At 29.5% G+C, this 23,565-nt stretch overlaps 2 protein-coding genes across 2 annotated transcripts; one reads left to right on the forward strand and one right to left on the reverse strand.

Annotated features, from left to right (window-relative positions):
* Window positions 1-11,815: 11,815 nt before the first annotated feature.
* On the forward strand, window positions 11,816-14,011 carry LOC124827722 (putative GPI-anchored protein At4g28100). The gene is made up of 2 exons (XM_047300844.2): window positions 11,816-12,941; window positions 13,451-14,011. The coding sequence occupies exons 1-2, from the start codon at window positions 12,300-12,302 to the stop codon at window positions 13,772-13,774; spliced, it is 966 nt and encodes a 321-aa protein (XP_047156800.1). The 5' UTR covers window positions 11,816-12,299; the 3' UTR covers window positions 13,775-14,011.
* Window positions 14,012-18,390: 4,379 nt separating this feature from the next.
* LOC124827712 (equilibrative nucleotide transporter 3-like) lies at window positions 18,391-21,197 on the reverse strand. Its single transcript, XM_047300834.2, has 9 exons — window positions 21,150-21,197; window positions 20,962-21,066; window positions 20,279-20,434; window positions 20,046-20,189; window positions 19,846-19,951; window positions 19,460-19,626; window positions 19,214-19,374; window positions 18,652-18,910; window positions 18,391-18,559 (listed from the first exon to the last, which is right to left on the reverse strand). The coding sequence occupies exons 1-9, from the start codon at window positions 21,180-21,182 to the stop codon at window positions 18,452-18,454; spliced, it is 1,239 nt and encodes a 412-aa protein (XP_047156790.1). The 5' UTR covers window positions 21,183-21,197; the 3' UTR covers window positions 18,391-18,451.
* Window positions 21,198-23,565: the final 2,368 nt, after the last annotated feature.

The raw sequence follows: 23,565 nt of genomic DNA on the forward strand, positions 1-23,565 counted from the left end.
GTGTGGTTTGAAGTAATGTAATTGAATTAAATATATTTTTATTTGAAATTAAGGATGACTTATGGATTGTGATATGATTGTGAATATGTATAACCTATGGTATAAGAAGGATTTTGTACAGTATGACCAACTACTTCTGAACGAGTGGTGCGACGGAGCCCATCTCCTTGTCCACAACAAATCCCTTCGTACGTCTTCAACGGAAGATGAACTCGGGCCTTGGGGGCCTGTGTACAGTATGATTGTCTGGTTAGCTACGGGTCGAGTGATCAACATACTCCTCCACCCAATGTGAAACGGTCGACTGACTGGTCGGCTGGACCACACAAAAGATTAACAATAAGAATAATTATGTTAACTCTAAGTCAAGACATTACTACTACTTAGCCTATGATTAGGCTAACATTAATCAGAAGCTCATCTCGAAATTTATAAATAGAGGTTTGATATCTAGGTAGTTGATTACTCTTACTATACATTTATTGCTACAAACATTTGGACAAACACTAATTTTACGATCAAAATACTTTCTGTAGGTAGAATTCGGCTCGACCGATATGTAAAGAGAGGATTGAAGACAAAATATTAACTTTATCTTGGAACTTGAAGAATATTTGTGAAAGAAGACTTAGTTTCAATCCCCTAAACCGAAACATATTTCCAGAAAAAATCTTGTATTACAATTATATATAGTATATGTATGGATATTTATAAAAGTTTTTATATTGTCCATTCACGTGGATAACAAATTATGTTCCTTCTTGTCAAGATGACCGTGTTTAATTCTCGATTGAATTTGTTTTGTTAAAAAATCAATGAACTTGATTAAGACCATTCTTAGTGAACAAATTTAATTACACAGAACATATATGATTTCGACATTTGTAACGGTTTCAAAGTTATTAAGATTATTTTTCAAGTTTTCCTTATTTACAAATATTAAAAAAGAAACAAGACAATTCAATAGAAAAAGACATACTAAGTTTATGTAAATTCATAAATACTGTATTTACCAAAAGTGTAAGTTATTGATTAATAATGACTTTTAATATTATTTATATGGGGATTGTCTTATAAAAAGTGAACATAGTTGAATCTGAACCATCATACGAACAAAAATGATTATTTGGGTCATAGTCATTAAAACTTATAATTTTCTTAGAAAATTTTTATTCCCTTTTCTCTCCCCTAATATTGTGTTTCAATTGTTTGTAGTTATTATTAATGTGATTATATCATTCTTGTTAAAGATCACAAAAATATTTATATTCATAAATATCTGTTAAGAAAAATCATGAGGAATAATTAGTATTTACAACTAACAGGCGGTAGATGTATTAATATCATTTATAAATAAGTTGAGTGAATGGATTATATTATTTGCATTCGCAAATATTTATTATGTATAAAAAAATTAAAATTAAAATTTAATTTATATTTTATTAAGTTAAATTTAATTAAAATTAATTTATATTTTATTATGTTAAATTTAGTAAAATTAAATTTTAATTTATATTATATTATATTTTATGTTCTTTTATAATTTTATTTAAGTTTTATTTTAAAAAATTATAAAATATCTTTTTTAAATATTTATAAATATTTATTGATATTCATAAATCTTAAAATATTTTTTAAATAAATATTCAACTAATACCGAGTCAAATAACATAATTTTTTTTATTATAAATTGGATAATAGATAGTCCCATTATTATTCCTAATCCTCGTTTATAAGCCTCTTTACCATAATGTTGTTAGTATAATGCTTCCGTATAATAGCTTTTGGGCGTATAACTTTTACGTAGAACTAAATTTAGTTTGCAGATATTTAGAATTTACATTAGTTAGGAGTATTTAAAATTAAAATGATCCAAAAAAAACTGATAAAACACGGGTAATTCACTATTAAAAATAAAATTAATCCATTTGGATATTTTCTTTAGATCGAAAAATTCGGTTTGACGTATGCTTTACACTTCGTACAACGTTTTTGTAACATCCTAAAAATACAGTATAAAACCATACTATAGAATATTCACATATTAACAATATTATAGTTCAGTTCTGGAAGAGAAAAGGTACAATTATGGCCGAATGACCTTACAATAATACTCCAGGATTTAAACTTTTACTAAGCCAAAGTCTAGACCGAACGATTTCCAAAATTAAGCTTAAATCGAACGGGTATTCAAAACAAAGCAACTACAACTACCGAACGGTCTACGGTTCGGCCTTAACCTCCACTTCTTCCAGAGCCTCTTCAAGCAACTCCTCTCCTTCTGCTCACATCCAAAGGATGATCATTGCAACAGAAAACGACAACAGGAAGGACAAAACAGATAAGACAGGAAATAGGGTAAGCATATGTAATTTAATTAATTCTATAAACATTTATTTCACATAAATTTGATATACATCAAATAGTAAATCATGCAATCATCCAATCATACATTTCCAACCAAAATCATACGTCAAAGCATGCAATGACCGACCACTTTACTTTGACCGTCCGGACTGTATGAATTCTGTGTAGCTACGACGTTTTTGCACTTGGGTGGTGTAATAACTGGGATATCCTCAGCAGCTGCCACCCAGGGTTAATCCGTTCCGCCCAAGTTCACCTTATGGTCTAGGACCTCCTGCCATTCCCACACATGAGTTACTCTTCTCTAGTGAGAATGAGTAATCACGAAATATCAGGATAAACACCAGTTAAGCTTTGTCCACATTCATACTTTACCATTCCAATACCATTCATGAGATATTCCTCCTTGGAATTCTCTTTCACATCCATATTACTCAATTCATATCACTCTTCAGCATCATCTTACTTATTCATCAATACAATAAAATCGAACTAATAGAAACAGATCTCATCTTAAACCAAAGTTGAACAATAGCACCCACCCCAGAGACAAGACCAAACGATCTGAATACTTTTTAGACTAACACAATCGAACACTTAGTGTAAGACCGAGCGGTCTTCCACTTATACACAAAACAGGACCGAACGATCTATGCTATATAAGACTCATTATAAGTCGAACACTCTTGATAATATTTAGACGTTTACTTATGACTCAACAGTTACTACAGATCGGTATTTTACTAGATGGAACTCCTAAGAATGTATCGAATATCAAATAATACATATAATTTAGACTTAACCGAAAATCATAATAACTTTTGATGAAACCTAAGAACTCAAACGAACCCTACAAGCTTTAACCGAACGCTATTGACTTGAACCGAACACTTTGGAGTTTAACCAAACATTCTTAATACCTAATGCAGGTATATGACGGAATATAATAAGACCGAGCACTTGGTCTATGACCGAGTACTACTGAGACCGAGCACCAGGTCCATGACCCAGTACTGTAGAGACCAAATACTCTAGCAAATATAAATATACAAAGCCGACCACGAAAACAACCTAACATCTATTCACATACTGAAAACGACTATAATGTTGATTACTTAACTCATTTGAAAACCCTGACTAGGCTGATAACTAAGTAGAAATAGAAAACCAAACATAAACTAAATATTTAGTGTGACAACCTACCAATAGGAGACCGAACGGTCATTAACTGAAAGTCTCTTTAGAAGGAGAATCCAGTTAAGACCGAACACAACCAAGGAAAACCGAACGGTCACGAATGACTCTCGGTTACAGTTTACTGAATTCTGCAGATTATTGCAGAATTAAGATTAAACCCTATTTCTACCCAATTCATGCCTTTTCATCAATCATCAATACATCCAAACAAACATGTAATATTTCAACATCAACCAACTCATCAATCATAACATCATTTCAGCAAGAAAAATCATAAAACGAGAATCACAATTAAATTACAAGCTTCCCTTACCTTGAAACCCAGAAAATGTTAAACTTTCACAGTACTGAATATATCCCAAGTAACTCCTACAGCTTCCTATAAGATTCTGGTTGGTGCAGAAGAACCATCCATGAAATCAAAGATGGTAAACAGTTTCAGAGAAGAGATTGATAAACACATGCAAGACCAACCAATATTTTGCATGTGATAGGAATGCATGGATCCTAAAAGACAACGAGATTTGACTTACCACTTCAAAACTGCAACTTGATCGGTCTACATGAAAGTCCTTGACGCCAGAAGAGCTCAAACGTTGCCTGAATGGTGATCGGAAGAAGGAAAAGATGAGAATTCTTAGAGAGAAGATGGAGGAATCTAGAGAGAAGGAGGAGAAAAATGAGGTTCAACAGTTTGGAGAAGAAGGGTGCATGCAGAAAGTGGGGCCGAATTTCAAAATTTCAACTTAAATACCCTTTGTACAAACCGATCGGTCCACTCTCTTGCAGCCACCTGTCTTCCACTTCCTGAGATTCATTTTCTCTTTTATGGACACATGGTTTTCACTATGTTGGGGAATTTAATGATCCTGACACTTGCAGAGCACACCTAGATTCCACTAAGTTGGGGAATTTAATGGTTGTGACAGTTTTCACCTAAACTTAAATCAATTACTTTAAATATTTACATTATTCTACATGTGTATGTGTGAAGAATAATTGTTGTAGTAGATTAAATATTACATTATTAGTCTTAAAAAGAAAAAAAAAGTGTTAAAAGCAAAATAAATTATTACTGGATAAAATAACATAAATGGATTATATATGTGTTATGTGATGTAATGTGAAATTTGGTAAATCAGGATTAATTTTGCGAATAACATATCTGATAATGATTATATAGGTTCGAGGTTTTTATAATCCCAACTAACATTAAAAAAGTGATAGTTACACTAATGAATCATACTATATAAAGTGACTCTAATCAATAATTTAAGTTTACAGAAAAAGAACGTATTATGATTATTAAAAAAAAAAGTAAGTATTTTAATGACTTCAATTAGCAATCAAAATAAATAGATTGTAACATGCAGTGCGAATAGTCACTAAATCATAGACTATCACAAATATGTGATCAAATTAGTGATAAATTACATTTATAATATCAATAACACAAATTTTCAGTAGTTAAATTCTAGTAATTAAATCGGTAGCTATTTACATAAAAAGAAATGTTAAGCATTATTTAATATATAACTAATTATTTAATATATAATTAATGATTTTTTATTTCATTATATTTATGATATAAAATCTTGAATAATTAATTTTACTAATTAAAATAATATAAATTCATATTAAAATATTTTTTTTAAAGATAAAAATATTTTTTTATCTTTTATGTTTACAATTATTTTCTAAAAACAAAATAAACTCTTTAGAGTTTTTAACGTTTTTATCAAGAAACAAATAAAAATATATCTCAGACGTTTAAAAGACTATTTTTTAGTAAAAACTTAACATACGAAGGCTTGAAAAAGTTAAGATTTGAAACATTTAAAAGGTTCTTTACGTTTAATTATATTTTAATTTTTAGCAATATTAAAATGAAAGATAAACAGTTTAAAAAATAAAACAACTGCGTTAAAAATATTTTATTATTTAATTTTTTTTTGCATCAAATAAATTATGAAATAAAATTGTATAACACTTTAGATATTTGTGTCATCTAAATAAAATAAAACTACATTAATAATTATTAAAGTCAAAATTCATTCAATATCAAAATTAATTATAAATCTTTGTAAAATTCAATATTTATTAATTGTTTTTAATCATGGCACTTATTAACATGACCCTCACATGACAATAAAAGTAATCTTTAACCAAAATCTTGCTAATTCAGATTTGAATGTTTGAAACTTATATTTCCAAACACATGTTACAATAAAAGTAATTTTTTTTTCTGCAATATTAAAATTCCACTGTTTGAAAGATGTGCAAAACAAATTAAAATTAAAATGGAGGTTCAAAAAATATTTAGTCAACAGAACTTTTTATTGCGGAGGTTCAGAAATGAACTTCCAAATACCCAATTGTTGGTTGGAGCTGGTGGTCGAAATATTTTTTTATTCTTTATTTTTATTTAAAATTAAAATTGTGATTTAAAAAAAAATAGATAAATTGAAATTATTAATTTATAATATTTTATTTAAATTTAAAAATAAATATATAAAATCATAGTTATTAAAAAATTATTTTTAAAAGAATTTAATGGTTATGATTAAGGATTATTATATTTAGTTTACTTTACGAGTATTAATAAAATATATATAGACTATAATAATGAATAATAACAATTAATTTTTTTTTTGAGTTCGCCAACGTAAATTAATAAAAGTTAGTTACAATATTACAGTTTTATTTTAAAATGTGAAATTTGAAATTATGATTAACGAATTAAAAGGTTAAAATGATTATTAATTTATATCATACTTACATTTTTAATATTAATAATCAATATCAATAATTTCAAATGTATGTAATATAAATATAAACTAAATTAAATTACTAATGTTGCGGTTCTATTTACTAATAACAGATTTAATGATCTATCGCTATAAAATAATATCTAAATAATAACAAATTCTAGTAATAAAATATATATTTACTTAGTAGTAGTTAAAATCCTGTAGCTAATATTAGTGCTCAATTGAGATACTAATTCATAATTAAAAGTATCTTAATTACCAATTTAGAAACTAATTACAATTTTTTATTCAAAATACAAACTATTTTACTTATCAATAATTTTTCATTTATAAATTGATCATTATTAATTAATTACTTTTAATTGTTAAAATTGGTTATTATTTAGAAGTTTTTTTGTGTATATAAATTATTAAATTATTAGTTTTGAATTATTAATATAAATTTGAGGTAAATTATTGTTGTTATGGTGAAATTTTGTGCAATCATGAATTTACTCGAACAATATAAACAATGTTGAAAATAGATAAAAATAAAATATAAAAAATTGAATTTTATTGATCAAGTACTTAAAACTATTATAGAATATTAAATTTAGTTAAACACTTGTTTGATGGTTGATACACTAAGAATTGCCAGGAAACCTATGTTAAGTGGTGAGAAAAGTGTTAATAAAAACAATATTTTGCACTATTTTGTTTTTTAATGTAAATCTCTATTCCTATTCTATTTTATTTTGGGTTATCTTTTTTCATCTTACTATATGGATACATTATTAATATTTTTAGCGACGAGAAGTGGATTTTAAATTGAATTGAATTTTATAAAATTGATTTATATATTTTTATATTTAAATTCATCTTATTTTTAGTTGATATAAGATTTTTAATCTACTTCTTATATTGAAATATATATATATATATATATATATATATATATATATATATATATATATTATGTATAAATTTACATATTAATGGATTATTTTATAACAGGTGATATGATATGTTTAATAAATAATAAATCTTCTAATATAATACAATAGATCCAATGAATATTTAATTTCACAAGATAGACTTTAGGTGATTTTGATATTAAAAGTGAAATTTAAACTTAACTTAACTTATAAAATTGACTTATAAGATGAGGTTTGTATCCATTTTTATATTATAAACTTTTCTTATATATAGTCCATATGAGATCTTTAGTAATGAAAATGAAAAGAAAATAGTAAAAAGCATTGTAAAGAGTTGTCCCACCGTCTATATAGATATTTAAATGTAACCATTTGTATAAAAGTATTTCATATTTAAGAATAAAACTAAAACATATGTATTTATTTTTTAGATTTAAAAATTTAGATTAAAATTATTGAGATATTATTTATTCTTTTTCATTATTAATTATGTGATATATTATTAACCTACTAATGGATGTAATATGGTCATATTTATAGATATTATTTGATGGACTTTTTAGTGCATAATTTCACCTTATTTTAGACAGCACAATTTTGTAACCTGTATTTATATTGATAGGTTGATGAGTCAAGAGGTATCAGGTTTTCTTGTTATAAAACTTATCATGGTATCAAAAGTCTAGAAAAATTACACGGAGAATTTTTTTCAAAATTATAAAAGATTATGGCAAATAAAGTGGTCAGTTTCCTACTCTCTAAAATCCAGGTGAACCAAGGGGAATTCAACATCACTTAGCACAACGATAATATTTTGAATGTTTTCAAACTCAAGGATTGCCTACTTAATAAGAATGACATCTCTTAGATTATTGATACGTGAATCTCGCATCATGTGAGAGAAAATTCATCTTGTATGATAAAATGTGAAAAAGGTAAAAAATGATAAAATGTGAGAGAAAATTAATCTTGTATGATAAAATGTGAAAATTCATCTGGTAGGATTGTCGAATGGGATGCCATAACACTAGTACAAAATAAGTCTTTAACGTCTCGCATTCAATATTGGAGTACGAAAAACCAAAGTAAAAAATGACTGGTAGCATTTTTGTAAATAAATGTTTAATTTCAATGTCAAAATTTATACTTTTCCCACATCATATGCACATTAATTAGACATCAAAATTTTCAATTTCCAATATTATATTGGGTAAATTTTATGAAAATGTTAGACGCGAAGGTGAAATTGTTACGTCGAATGTCCTAGTTTCAGACGTTAAAGAGTTATAAGATGCCATAGTTTGAAGTTTTTCGACGTCATATACATTATAATTATTTTCTAAAAGCAGCGTCGCCACATTACTTTTTCACGTTTTCTTTTCTGCTTGAACTAGGAACTTAGGAGTGCGAGGAAAAATAAATGTAAGTTTTATGTAATTTCTTTTAACAAAAGTGTTTCTGTTACTTTTGTTTGGATATTTCTTTAGTTTTTTCCATTGATATCATTTTTGGTTTTGGTTTAACAATGACGTTTAAATGCAAAAGTTATTTATCCTTAAATTATTTTTGTGTTTTTTTTTCATCTTTCAAAACATTTAAAATTTAAATTCAATATTTTTAATTACTTTTCTCTAATTTTAATTTTAACTTTTTTTAATTTCTTTCCTTTTTTTTAAAAAAAAAATATATCATAAACTCCTCTCAAATCTTGGGGCAACGAAATTCCGAAGAAGTTTCCAACTGAGAATATACAAAAAAATCAGTTAAGAATTTCGGAAAATATTAAGCTGGGGTCATTTGGAGATATACTTTTTGAAAAGTATTATTCCCAAAAACAAAAATAGAAATAAAATGTTTGTTTTAGTACTTTTTTATTTATGAAATTATTGGTTATGATACGAGGGATTGATGGTATATGACTATAGTACAGAGAAGGTGACAATGGGAAAATAGGCATTCTTGTCACCTGTCACTGCACTCTATCGTGGCTGAGGTAATGAAATGGAATAGGAATATGATGTTTACGAAAAGATAAATCAAAATACTCATCAAATAAAAATATCCTTAAGACCAAAGGTTATCAAGCATTTTAGGAATGCCATAAAGCAAAAAGCAAAACCCAATCTTCTATGTTAAACTTATATATGTGCCTATATTATTTTTCTACCATCATTCTTCTTCATTTTCGTAAGTAATTCCTGTGCTATCACTGTATTGCTATATATATGGTTTCCTTTTTCCCTTTGAAATTTCCCAAAAAAAAAAACAAAAAATTAAGTTTACTTTGTTACGTATATTAATCTTATTTGAATCTGTGAAAGCTAAATTAAAGAGAAAGAGGACAAGAGAGAGACCTACAAGTGTGTGCTCTGATCCTTTGAGTTACACCAAATCATAAAGTCATTATTACTTTGTTTAAAGTTAAAGACTTCAAAGTGGTACACAGGTGGATTTGCACAACCATTTTGAAAGTGTTTCCCAACACAAGATTTTGATTTTGACACGATCCTCATTAATTAGTAGCTAATCATTTCACTAATTTTGGAACAGCTCTTCATTAAACCAATGACATCAATGATCAAAAGACACAACATGTTTTTTCAATCATACAACATGAACTCCTTACAACCACAAACATGTAAAGTTCCATTAGCTTTGTGGTGGTGATGGGCAAAAGGGTTACAATATTGCACTGACCAGCTTTTACTCTTTACCCTAGTAGCTAGTTGCTAGTTGCTAATAAAACTTGATTGAGTTTGAGGTTCATATCATGAGAAAAACACAATCGGAGGAGGCTTTTTTGCACGTGCACGAGCGTGTGAGTGATGAGTAAGAGTAAAAGGCAATATTATTCATGCATGAATATTCACTATGCTTACGCAAGATTGTGCTCAAGAAAAAAGAAAGAAAATCCATTGTTTTGATGAATTGGAAGATGATATACATGGACCCGAGAAGCTCCATTTGTAATGGGCAACATGAACAACACGAACACCATGATTACACCTTTTGGGATAAACTTTTGGGCTCAATTACCAACCATTTTCATTCTCCTTTTGGAAGCTAATTCGATGTATATAATGCATTCTTTTTATTGACTAGTAATAATGTGTGTATGCATAAGATATTATTATACGAGTAATGTATGTAACACCCAACAAAAAGCATGATCGTCCACGGGCATGATTTGAATTTGGAGACCCTACCCGAGAAACAAAGCTATGAGATTATTGGAGGCAGGAAAAGTGGTTCAAGGCTTTTTCCAAAGCTAGTACTTTTTACGGGAACAATTTTCTTTTGGTTGACACTTTGTGTTTGTCCTTTAAACTAATAATGCATGCATTGCTTTGCTCCTATCTCTCTCTCTCTCACTCTTGTTTCGTTTTCCCGTCTTGGCCCACCTCTCTAGTTTTTACTCTCTCCTCAACTCCAACCTACTTCACACTATGCCTTACTTTGTCTTCTTGCGTATCAGAATATTCAGGGAAACGGATACATACATATAAAGTTGGCTCATTGTATTTGTTCTGCATATATGAATATGAATATAAATCAATTTTGTAATGGCAAACAAGAGAAAGTAGCAAAAGTTGCAATGGGGTTTGGCATTCCCATGTGAAATGCAAGAGTTGTGCCTGTCCAGATTAGAGCTTGAGGAGCTTCGTGTGTTTAAATAATGTTATCTTTAGAAAAACAATGCACGCAAAGAAAATGGTGTTAGTTGGCTGTCACGCATGAATATATAAGGAAAAACAAACTGATGTGTACCAGAAGTCAGGTATTCACACTTGGCATGTTCAAATTTCATCACACACATGAATTTGGTTAAGTTATTAGAGTGTTATATGTGCTAATGATAAGTGTTTGATGATTCAATTTGTAGCATATTTATTTATTTATTGGTGTTAAAAAATGTTTGAGTGGGAAAACCAAGGGTCCAGCACTGCAAGCGCACCAAAAGCTTTTTCCCCGTTCCTAGCAAAAACAAAAATATAACAGAAGAAGAAAGGACAAAGAGAGAAGAGAGATAATAAACTGATAAAATGAAAAGGACAGCACAAAGGGCCAAATATTCGGACAACCTTTTCTGTTTTTTAATAATAATATTTAAACAGTTACATATAAATATATTAAAAGATATTAATAAATAAAATTGTTTTTTATCTATACTAAAAGTTGTATAGAATTGTGAAGGTGATTCCTCCTACCTACTGTGCCTGTGCCCTGAAACGAATCTCGCTCCATTTCTGAAGAAGATCCCGTTGTTCTTTGGTTTTCTCGTGAAATCGAATCACCTTCCATTATCCAGAAACACGAAAAAGAAAAGCAGTTTTTCAATTTAAATTTTTATCCAAATTTCAAAATTAGAACTTCGAGCAGTCAGCACGCATGAATCAAGACTGATTTCTGACTAACAGATGCCTACTTTTTATCATGTGGATTGGGAAAACCGAATATTCAAATATTTGCTATAAACAATTACTTAACTTGATTACGTTTAATTTAATTTTCTCTTAATAGGATCTTTAAAGACATGAATTAAAATTTGCAAAAAAGAAAATTCTAATCATCACACGGAAAGCACACTATTATCAAACTATAAACACCAATCTCCGGGTTCTCTGAAAAGCAGAAAGTAGTGAGCGAAAGCAAGCTAAGAAAATATTACAAACCTTTACCCAAACAATCCCTTCCCTCGGTCTTAGCACCTCTTCATCTTTTCTCCTTATCAGCATAGCATGCACTGTTATTTTAGCAAACACGCCCCAATCAAATCATGGGTCTACCAATCTCAGACCAAATACCATATAGAGTTGTGATATTTTGACAAAAAAGTGGGTTTTTTCTATATATCTTTTTTCCTACCATATAATATAACCAAGACCAACTCCACCACCGTTGTCCCTTCAATCTCCCCTATAATTTTTCAACCAAACCCACGCCCCTGTTTTCCCTTTTCATTTTTCAACCCATCCCCATCTTCAACCCTTTTCTTCAAAATTTTATTTTCCTCGAATCCCAAACAGAGCAAAACAACAACCTCTAAAAAATGCAATCATTCTCCCTCAGTCTCGCGTGCCTTGCTTTTTTCACCTCGCTCTTCCTACTACAACGACAACCTTTTTCTCATGCCAGTCTACTGTCCGAACCGGTTAGTAACCCGAACCAGCCTCTCGAACCGGGCCAATACCCCTCCTCCAACACGGTTCCCGCATTCCCGGTTCAGACCCAGACGCAGACCTGCCGGCTTGACCTCTCCAATGAGCTCTTCGGCGGAGTGAAGGACGCGTGCGGCAAGGACCTCGACCGGAGCCGCTGCTGCCCCGTCCTGGCCGCGTGGCTCTTCGCTGCACACGCCCGCTCTGCCCTCGAGGTCTCTGGTGCTCCGCCGCCGGCCTCCGGCGACCTCCCCATGATGCCCGATGACTCCCAGAAGTGCGTTAACTCCCTCCAAGACTCGCTTCTCACTCGCAATATCCGAATCCCCCAACCCAACGCCACCTGCGACGCCATCCTCTGCTTCTGCGGCATCAGACTACACCAAATAACATCCTTAACTTGCAACGCAGCGTTCAACGTTTCTCTCTCCCACAAAAACGCCACCCCTACCGCCGCCGTTCGCAACTTAGAAAACAATTGTCGCAACTCCTCTTACGCCGGCTGCACCAGATGCCTCGGCGCCCTACAGAAGGTATCTCAAATCATCATTACTTTATCTCTAGATTTTTCTTCACTTGCATACACTGTTTTCACTCTTTACTCATCAATGTGGGATATCCAATATATTTCCATTACGAAAATTTACTCCCACATCACTTGCTATCTTAAAATTTAAATTTAACTTTGATTCAAATTTATGAATCCCTTAGATTAAATTTTGCATGAGCTATTTATTTTGGTTGGACGCAAATGTTGGACGAAGCGGTGAGATATCCACACAAAAAAGTGAAGAGGAAAAAATAGTCTCGTTTTTTTGCCGACCAGGTTGACCTGCGAACATGACTTCCCATGTGCGTCTACTAATTATTAGAAACTTTTCCTTTTCCTTGGTCCTTTTTGGGTTTACTTTTGCTACATTGTTGAACCGTTTTTTGTTTGTCCGGAATCGTGTTTTACTGTGGAAGATGTCGATTGGTGTAGAATGAATAGTTATATTGAAAATTTAACATGGTTTTGTAATTTTTTATTTTATGTTTGAAGGTGAAAGGGTACAAGAACGAGACAAAGGGTAGTGGAGGAAGCGAGAGGGTGAAGAAAATGTTCAACCGGGACTGTCAACTGATGGGGTTGACGTGGCTGCTTGCAAAGAACAAAACGGCTTACATACCCACCGTTTCGGCGGTGTTGCGCGCGATGATGTACAGCGCGCATCCGCATGAGTCAAAATGCAGTCCCGATCAAGAGAACATGCCGCTGGCCGTTGATTCGCTTCAGTTCGAGAGTGGAAAAGGCGCATCGCGACCGTCGAAGTTTATGGTGACGGTTTTGCCCCTGGTGGGTCTGTTATTTTCATGTTTTGTGTAGAAGGGTCCACTGGGGTTGAATAGTTTGGGTTAGTGTCTCTTCTTTTCTTCTCTCTCACTGTCACGTGAAGGTGAGGTAGTGGACAAAAACATGCACAAACAAACGTTTGTTTGAAGGCAGTAGAGTGGAGTGAAGGGTTTTGTCGCTGTAAATTTCAGAGTTCATTCACATGTATGTGTACATGCGCTGCTGGTGGTGTCACTAACTTACATAGAAAAAGAAGATGTTTTTCATTTCTCCATCTCTCCATTTCTAATCTTCAAAAAATCAAATACATAGAATATTTCTTATTCGAAATTGGACCAATACATTGTTATTGAAAAATACTTCATTAATTAAGTTGGTACTTCATTAATTAATCATAGTCCTAAATCGGAGCTTGGGTTGAGGGGAAACAAACAGCTCTCTGTGATATGGGTATGTTGGTCTATTAGGTAAATTAAGAAATGTCCAACGAATCAGCTATTTAGATGGAAAAATACAGACTAGTTTACGTTTTTCAACCAAAGTTCAGTGATGAATTGAAATTCGAGTTTCCAATTTTCAAAGCAATATTTAAAATGAATGATTAACTATTCACGGGTTCAAATGCGTTATTTGAGTTTAATTAAATTAAGGATAGTAATAGAAAAAATAGTACCGATGATAATGAGGTGGAATGTCTGTCATTTTTGGGTAGTAGGGGTGCTTCTACAACTTAGGGCAGCCAGTATTCGATCAAGGCACAAGCGACAGTTGTAAACATGTGTAGTTTATTTAAGAACATATAATGGAGCCTTTGTTGGAAGGAAGAATGAATGTGCATCATCAGTAATATTTGTTTGTGGTTTCAATGAATTGTCTTATTTATTATACCAAAAAAAACCTATAAAATTATTCATAAATTAATTAGTGTAAATATATAAATGAGATTATTTTTTCTCCTTAAATTTACTTATATAGTATACTATGTACATATTTACACATATAACACATTTTAGTTTTAGTTTAGAATTTGGTTTTCAGATTTCATTTTTGATAATGATAGACAAAATACTAATTAAAATTTGATTTTAATGAAACCAAATTCTGAATTACTTTTTATTTTTATTTTTATTTTGAATTTATAAAAATAAAAGATTTATATGTTTTTGTAATGAGAAAATATTTATTAATATGTGAATTTTTTTTAAAATGTTTTTTGTAGTTTTGTATAGTTTTTAATTTATTTAAATTATAGTTTTGAAATGATTACACTGACTTTATTTATTAAAAATTAGGACTTGTGAATAAAAATTAGTAAAGAAAAATTGTATAAATATTTAAAAAAATTGCATTAATTCTTAAAGCAATTAGAAGGCTCTCATGAGAGAGAAATATAATACATTATGGGAACTGCAAAATAGTAACTAAAATGAAATGGACTATCTTCTCTTATATAAGAGTAGTTAATAACAAACTCATTCATATAAGAGTTTAAATCAAATCAGATAATGATATAACACATATGATCAACTGGTAAAAAAACAAATTCAACCTATAAATTCATCTGTGTATCGTTTCCATACTTAGAAATATATTGAATTGTTCGTCTAAACAATATATACATCCACCAACACTCACGACAATGGAAAGATATGAAACCTTGTAGTTATGTTGATTCAAATGGTGGTATAAGATTTAGACAACTATTATTGTAATTTTTTTTGTTTAATTCTATTTTCTTTTATGTCAACTCTGTTATATATAATTGATTGAATTGAATAAAATAAATTTTGTATTAAGTTATAAATTTCAATTTCACTTTTACCATATCTCAAATTAAAAAAAAATTATAAAACATGAACGAAATTAAAACAATTTATATAGATATAATTTTATAAACATATTATTTCACAAAATCATATTATAAATAATTCAAAAAAGATATATTACAAAATTAATAAAGGCAAATTATTAAACATATCATTTCTTGATTTTTATTTCCATCTCCCATTTTTAATAAATGAAAATAAAAAAAATTATTTCAAAAGTATAATTTAACAAAATTCAAACATATAAATACATATCTTCTCATTACAAAATATACAACTTCTTTATTTTTCTTTCTCCTTTATTTTAATAAAATTCAAAATAAAAATAAAATAAAAACTAATTCAGAATTCGATTTCCTGTAAACCTAATTCTAACTAATATTTTGGCCACCATTACCAAAAGTGAAGGTCAATCTGTTCTCTAAAAATCAAATTCTAAACTAAAATAAAAAGTGTGATATTCGTGTAAATATAGTCCAGAAAAAAATCACATAATGACCACTAACTTTAAGAAATGAATTGTATCAATCTTCTTCTAGCCTTTTTGCAATTAGCTTTTCCAGGTTAGATTTAATCTTTACTTATTATCAAATTATACAAATTAAATAAGTTCACCCAAAAAATAAAATAATTATGATTTATATAATATTGTTTAATTCTCTACAATTTTGTTATATAAATTAAGATAATTTAGTTCCCATAATTTTGAAAAACAAGTGTGGTAAAGACTAGAGTATTTTTAATGAATTTAATTATTGCTTGTACCACTAATTTTTGTATATTTAGTTCTTATTTAAAAAAATAATTTTTTAGTTTGATTAATGGGATGAAGTGATCACTCATATTTTTTTTTTCATTGATTTAGATTGAATAGGAAACTAATCTTAAATCTAAAATCCAATCAAACCATTTTTTGCTTTTTGAATGTTAAGAATAGATTTAAATGTTTTAGCTGATTTAAAAATCTTGCACATAAGATAAGGATTCATTCAATAGGAACTGAGGAATCATATTGTATTTGAAATCCTTAGATTCTAAACTTAGAATTAATTAAAAAATAACCAAGGACTAAACACTGAAGATGAATGGTCTTAAAATATGTTATATCAATAATAACACAGTAAAAGAGGATTAATGAAGTTCAATTTCAAGACATTTTATCATTTTCAATTCATTTAAATCTCAATCCACTTTTATTTTGCTTGTTAATTATAGTTTCCTAAAGCACTATTTTATTGTAAATCAGATTTTTGAGTGACTAGAATGTGTAAACAAATTTCTATAGATAAGACTCTTGTTTTATAATATCCATTGCACTTGCTTCAAATTAGGCAATATAAAACATCAACAAAAACAACAATCATAAATTAACTTAATTTTTAATCAAGAAAAAATTAGCTTATACATTGAAAAACAATCCAATATGACGAGTCGTTATGATTCATCCCGATTAACACGTAAATTTGTAATTTTTAAACGATTAAAAATTACGTTCAATTATTTTATAATTTATTTGTAAAATTTTACTGTTCTTAAAAGAAATAAAGATATATTTATTATTATTGCTAGTTTATTTTATAAATTTAATTTCTCTAACAGAAATATAAATTAATATTTAAATAAATTTTAAACTAAATTATCAAAATATTTATATCCTTTGATTAATTTTATAAAATAAATAATGTAAACTTTTTATTAGATCGACCATGGCTTTTACTTCCTGTACCTCCATAATTTCTTTACACTATCTCCATAATTTCTTTACACATTGTCAAAATGACTATTTTATCTTCCGGAAAATGGTATCCAAAATTATGTATTTCAGAAACTTTTCGGAAAAGTATTTTAGAACTTTTGCCACAACATTTTTAGAATACAATTTCTAAAATAAAATTTTCAAAACGAAATGTAATTTTCGAAATGGATATTCTGAAATGCATGAAAAGTGTTTTGAGATATTTTGAAAACGAAAAACTCTCCAAAACTTATAAAATGCTTTCCGAATATTTTTATACATGAAATATGTTCCGTAAGAAACTTGTCAAAACGAGGTGTTGTTTTTGTTTTTCTGGATTTGCTATCTTCTTCCTCTACATCGTTCTCTGGCTTCTTTCTCTACAGCAGTTGTGTGATGGTAGCACTGATAGATTGGTGTGGTGCAGTGATGAAGGGTATTTGAATCGTTTTCCAAATATTATGAGAGTACAGTCAGTAATTGTAGAAGTGTGGGAAGTAATAGGCTCGATCTATTAGTTGAAAATGAGACGCAATTGATGGACCATAATTTTTTTTGTTTTGAGTTTCGAAATGTATAATTTAAAATATAAAATAAAAAATGTATTTAAAATTATATAATTTGATGCTGGAGTTGTCGTTTGAGAGAGATGAACAGCGTTGGAGGAAGAAGAAAGGAGAAAGAGAGAGGTGTGCGTGGAGGAAGGAGGAGATGATGGGAAGAAGATAAGGGCAAAATGATCTTTTCACTTGCATCTGGAGGTTCAGAGAGAAACTATGGAGGTGCATGAAGAAACACACGATTGATGACGTCCTGGGCGGCTAAAAGGGGCCGAAACCCAATTTGAGATATAAGGATTGAATTCACAAATAATTGGCACTGAAATACTCTCTTACTCGTTCAAGAGAGGTAGAAGTACTCTAAACAAACCATATGTTTTTTTAATAATGAAGCCTAATATTTAAATTCTCTACTGATCCTTTGATATTGTTCATCTTATGTACCTTTAAACTATATACTTTTAATATTTTAAAATGTATTAAAAACATATTTAACATATTAAAATCAATACATTTTGAAACAACACCTCAAAAATCAACAGAGAATCTGAAATCTGTCATTTATCTAGTTTGGCTTTTGGTTAAGATTTCACCACCCTTTCCCAATCAACCACAACCAGTCAAGTGTTACACCTGCAAAAATACCTCCAAGAAGAAACAACACCAACACGTTTCCCAAAGCATTTTGTTCTGGTCCCTACAAACATAACAAAAATAATGCACAACATTAATCAATCCGAATATGAATTTAGAAAACCATGAAAAGTTGTGGCTGTTTAACAAACCTACCATATAACCTTTGGGTGCTGAAGTGAGAACACAAACAGTGAGGTAACCGTTGGTTAACCCCAAAAGGGATGTCAGCATTATCATCCAGCCCTGTGTGCCATACTTTGCAGTAAAATAAAATGCTGGCACAAACAAAAGGCGACTAACAATGACTATGGTGAGCATTTTTCGGGACTCCAACTTCAGGCTTTTCAACAGTGGAATGTATCTTCCAATCAGATCACACACATTGTACATAGCAATTAACACAAGAGCATACCTGAAACAATTCCAAATATCGAAGGACTTAAAATCACATGAAAAATCTATTAGACAATGCATTCAACCATCATGTAACTATGGTCTCCACCAATCTTTACATGACACATTAAGCTTTTCAATTCATGAAGAATTAATTATGCTCAAATGTATGAATAATAGGTCTTTATCCTTATATGCTGATTACTTTTTTATTTTCTAATACCGTCTTTCAAGAGAAAATCAATAGGAAAATCGATGGAAGATTCTATTTCTAAAAAGATAGAGATATAAATGAAGTAAAGAAGTTAGTTAATGAAAATACCATGTTCCTAAACTGTGTGATCCGGTATCTTCTGATAAGAATCCGGGGAAAATTGATAGTGTAAGTGCGTATATTAGAAACAAATCAATTGCATAATCAATGTTTTCTAATAACAGTTGCTTAGTCCCTTTGCGCTCTAATAGTTTGCCCTCTTCATTGACCTGAAAAAAAGTACTTTCATTAACTGAAGCTTGAATGATTAGGAACATATCGTGATTTGAACATTGAAAAGAAAAGAAACAGTACTCTTGGGGTCTTGATGCCACCTTCAGCAAGGTCAGATGAAAAAGTGTTTGATCCTTCAGATGCTACTTTTGAACGGTAGTACTTCACAATTGGTAATTTAGGAAACACAAATGCATATAGAAGAACACACAGAAGCTCAAAGAATGTTGATATGGAAAAGAACAAAACTGCAGGCAAGTAGAATGACAAGTGATCAATACCTACTTTGTAAGAGTCATGTGCTGAAACAATATTTATAGTATAATGTTAAATGACATCAAATAAAATAATGAATAATCATCACAATTTCTTTAGGCATTTGAAGAAATTGGCATCGCTACTGTACATAATCATGATTCACGAATATATCTTATCAAATGTCTTAAGCTATGGAGAGTTGAACTTACTGGCTCCTTTGTGAAGACCATTCTTAGAATTCTCAAATGCAGCTTTTGTAATCAACCTCAAAGCAGATGTTAGTGCACCAGATGCTGCTGCACCAGCAAGGAAAGACTACAGCAATAAAACCATATAAGAAGAGAAAAAGAAATGCATATTTTGAAGGAAATTTTCAAAATTTCATAGTAATTCCATGGCTAAAGCAAACCTGAATGAATTCTGGAAGCATGTAAGATAGCTCTCCCACCATTCCACCTTGCGTGTGAGCATCTGCTATTCCAAATGCACCACTAACTATGCATACACCAACAAAAGTTCCAAGTCCTCCTTTACCAGATGTTACTAAATCCAACTATGGCAGATTAATGGAAAAGTAAAAGCAAAAGTCAAAACCACATTGTCAAGGAATCAAAGATTACAAACAAGTGAATGAGACTTTACAAGCAACACTGCCAAAGTGCTTATGAAGAAAAGAGTATATCCAAATAGGTTTCTTATCCTTGTATTGATTCTGTCCTCTTTGTAAGCCAGTATTGCCAGTGTTCCAACAGCAAATGGCTGATATACAAGAGTAAGCACCCTAGAGGGGTGGTATTTCTGCACAAACAGAACAGAAAATAAAATAAAAAATACTCCAAAGCAATCCAGGTATATATAGATCATAACAAGAACAATTAAGAACAGCAAAAAACAAGAAACAAACTGCGATCACATCACCAAGACAAATGAAAAAAGTTACAGCCACTGAAATTTATTGATCAGAAAGTTTAGTGATGTGATCTTAAGTTACTAGTATAGCTTCTGTATAAGATGAAAAAGACTAAAAAGTGACTAGAAATTCATTGATCATCTTATCTAAAGTGCATGGCTGAGTATCAAAGGTAACAACATAAACTGATGTAAAGCTCTGTCATCTATTCTTTCTTATCAAAATTCATGTTCTGAAAGCTTCAGGGTTCTTAAGCCAATTCCTAAACTTTTGGCAGGCTACAACTTTATCCATAAACCAATGTTTGACAGAAAAAATTGAAATTTGAAGTAGTTCAATTTGGTGAAGTCCCTGGTTAACCACAGGAATGAATGAGCAACCAGATGAAAAGAAAAATACAACATATATGAATTACCGGAAACAAGTAAATATAGTAATCTTGTATAGTCAGCATACTGTTCCATGAGAAAAGGCACCCATTGCCAAGAAGCCAACAGACTACTATTGCAGCAAATTTTCCCTGTTAATGGCAAAGAATTTAAGTGAAGAAATAATGCATATTTATTGTTTCTGAAACTAAAGTAATAAAAACAAATAAAGCACCTCAGTAGGCCTTAGAAGCTCACTGTTCTCCATGGCTGCCTTAGTTTCTTCTCTTGTATCAACCTCTGCAACAAGCCAGAAAAAAAACTGTAGTCAAGGTGATATATAGCACAATAATCATGGCTTCCATTTGTTTATTGCACCCACTTGACATGCACCACTAAAGCGAAATTCCTTCTGCACACCCCAGTGACATAAAACATCATAGAAATTACTCTTTGACACAATACAAGCCGCAGATAATGACACTGCTCGCATAAAAATCTTTACTTTTTCTAAGCAATGATCTTTTCACGGAAAACCCATTAACCAGATGCATACTATGCCATATATTTCTCGCTTTCTATGCATGGAAATAATACATAGGTGTGTATTATCATGTTCCTAAATCAAAGACAGATGAAACCAAAAACAGGAAAAAGTGAGAGATCATACTCTAACAAAACAAAGCACAGCTCAGAGAGAGAGAGAGAGAGAGAGAGTGAAAGTGAAAGAGATAGATTATAAAATTTCTTATAGGTGGAGCAGTTGCGGTTGGAATCAGAATCTAAATACGTGATCTTATGGGTACGTAACTGAAAAGGGTTGTTTTGAATCCCTGTTTATGTTTTTGTATCTCTCAAAATCTCAACAGAGTCAAATAAATTTGTCGTGTGTCTTCTTTGTGAGTACAATGTGAGAAAGTGTTTAGCCACAAGATTATTCAATTCTAGTTCAATCTTTGCGATTAGTGGATAGATAAAAAAGGGGTTGAAACCGATCTCTACGTTTTCAAACTTGTTCTGCACCTCATTTTATAATTCGTTACAAAATTATTCCCGCAGTAGTAAGATTTCATTATTAAGGTTTTTTTTTTGTTTAATATTTTATCTTTTCATCTTGTTTTTCAAAATTTTAATGGTTTCTTTAATAACTGAAAATTTTGAATTTATCAAAGGTTAAATATATTTACATTTAAATTAAAAAATTAATAATTCATAAAAATCATAAGATTAAAAATATATATAAGAAATTGGTTTGAACCCATTCACTTTATTATTGATATTTGGATTACGTTGAATTCATGATATGCTAGATCATGTTATCGAACGAATACAAATTCAGTCAACTTTTATCCTCACGCAAACACGCGTCCACACGTAACACTACTCTATTAATACTAATAGTTTCATTTATTATATATATATATATATATATATATATATATATATATATATATATATATATATATATATATATATACGTAAAAATATAATAACAAAAAATTATACATATTTATAATGTGTCAATTTACGTAGCACTTTCAAAAATCATGAAAAAAGTGTCTTAAAAAAAGTTATAATATTACTAACAAATATCTTTTTGATGCTTAAATTAATAAAATAATTTAAATTTTTTTGTGAAATATGATCAATTATTAAGTGATTTTTTTTAAGAAATACAAGTTATATTTATAAGATTAATATAAGATATCATTTGAATGATACTTAATTTAAGCATATAATAATTATAGTATAAAACCACAAATATTAGTTATAATATGTAAATATGATCAAATTCAAATAGATGTAGATTTAGGTTGTTTAATAATAAAAAGATTTAATAAACTTTATTGAAACATACTCTTTAATATATCTATTGAATATATTGTGATATTATAAATGTTTCTATAATTTTCAAAATATTGATTAAATTTATAAATAAAACTATCTCATTTATTAATTTCTCTTCTACCAATGCTGAATTTTATGTTGAATTGTTTATTTACTATTTAGGTTTCATCTTTATTTTATTTAAATTTTACTTACCCCTTAATCGAATTAAATTATCATATGAATTATGTTCATGAAATTCTTTTTCTTTTTCTAATATTCTCTAGTATTATAAATCTGAATTATCATCTTAAAAGAAACTAATTTTATAAGTAATTATCAGTAAGTATGTAGAAAGGAATGATTTTTAAATAAGAGAAGAAAATATTATTATGAATATTTTGTTATTTTCAAATATATTTTTTTAAAAATAAATATTTTTAACTATTGTACAATTTTATCTTTACTTCAAATTGAATTCCAATGTTTATTTAAAATTAACTATTTGTTAAAATAATATTATATCACAGTGTATTCTATTTACCATAAATTTAAAACAAATTATATATTAAAAATTTATTTTATTATAGGTTTTAGTTATAATATAATTTAAATAATAAAAATAGTTATTTATTATAATTTTAGTTGTATAAACGTAAACATTTATTTTATATATTGGGAAAAACAAATCAAAGAAAAATACTAAACATGTTTTTTTAATTTTTTCTTGAAAAATAAAGCAACCTTCCTGGATTTTGGTTTTTGACAGTAGTACATAAGCACTAATAACCTCTCAAATCACAGATTTGAATTCAATGAAGTTA

Source organism: Vigna umbellata, chromosome 6 (assembly GCF_029865625.1).
Source record: "Vigna umbellata cultivar VRB3 chromosome 6, Vumbellata_1.0, whole genome shotgun sequence".
In the NCBI taxonomy this organism is placed as follows: Eukaryota; Viridiplantae; Streptophyta; class Magnoliopsida; order Fabales; family Fabaceae; genus Vigna; species Vigna umbellata.

Coding starts and splice junctions, on each gene's coding strand:
- LOC124827722 (XM_047300844.2), top strand. CDS start 12,300: ATGCAATCATTCTCCCTCAGTCTCGCGTGCCTTGCTTTTTTCACCTCG. Junction 12,942..13,450: donor GCCTCGGCGCCCTACAGAAG/GTATCTCAAATC, acceptor TTATGTTTGAAG/GTGAAAGGGTACAAGAACGA.
- LOC124827712 (XM_047300834.2), bottom strand. CDS start 21,182: ATGGAGAACAGTGAGCTTCTAAGGCCTACTGAG. Junction 20,190..20,278: donor GCACTTTGGCAGTGTTGCTT/GTAAAGTCTCAT, acceptor AATCTGCCATAG/TTGGATTTAGTAACATCTGG. Junction 19,627..19,845: donor TGGTCTTCACAAAGGAGCCA/GTAAGTTCAACT, acceptor ACTTGCCTGCAG/TTTTGTTCTTTTCCATATCA.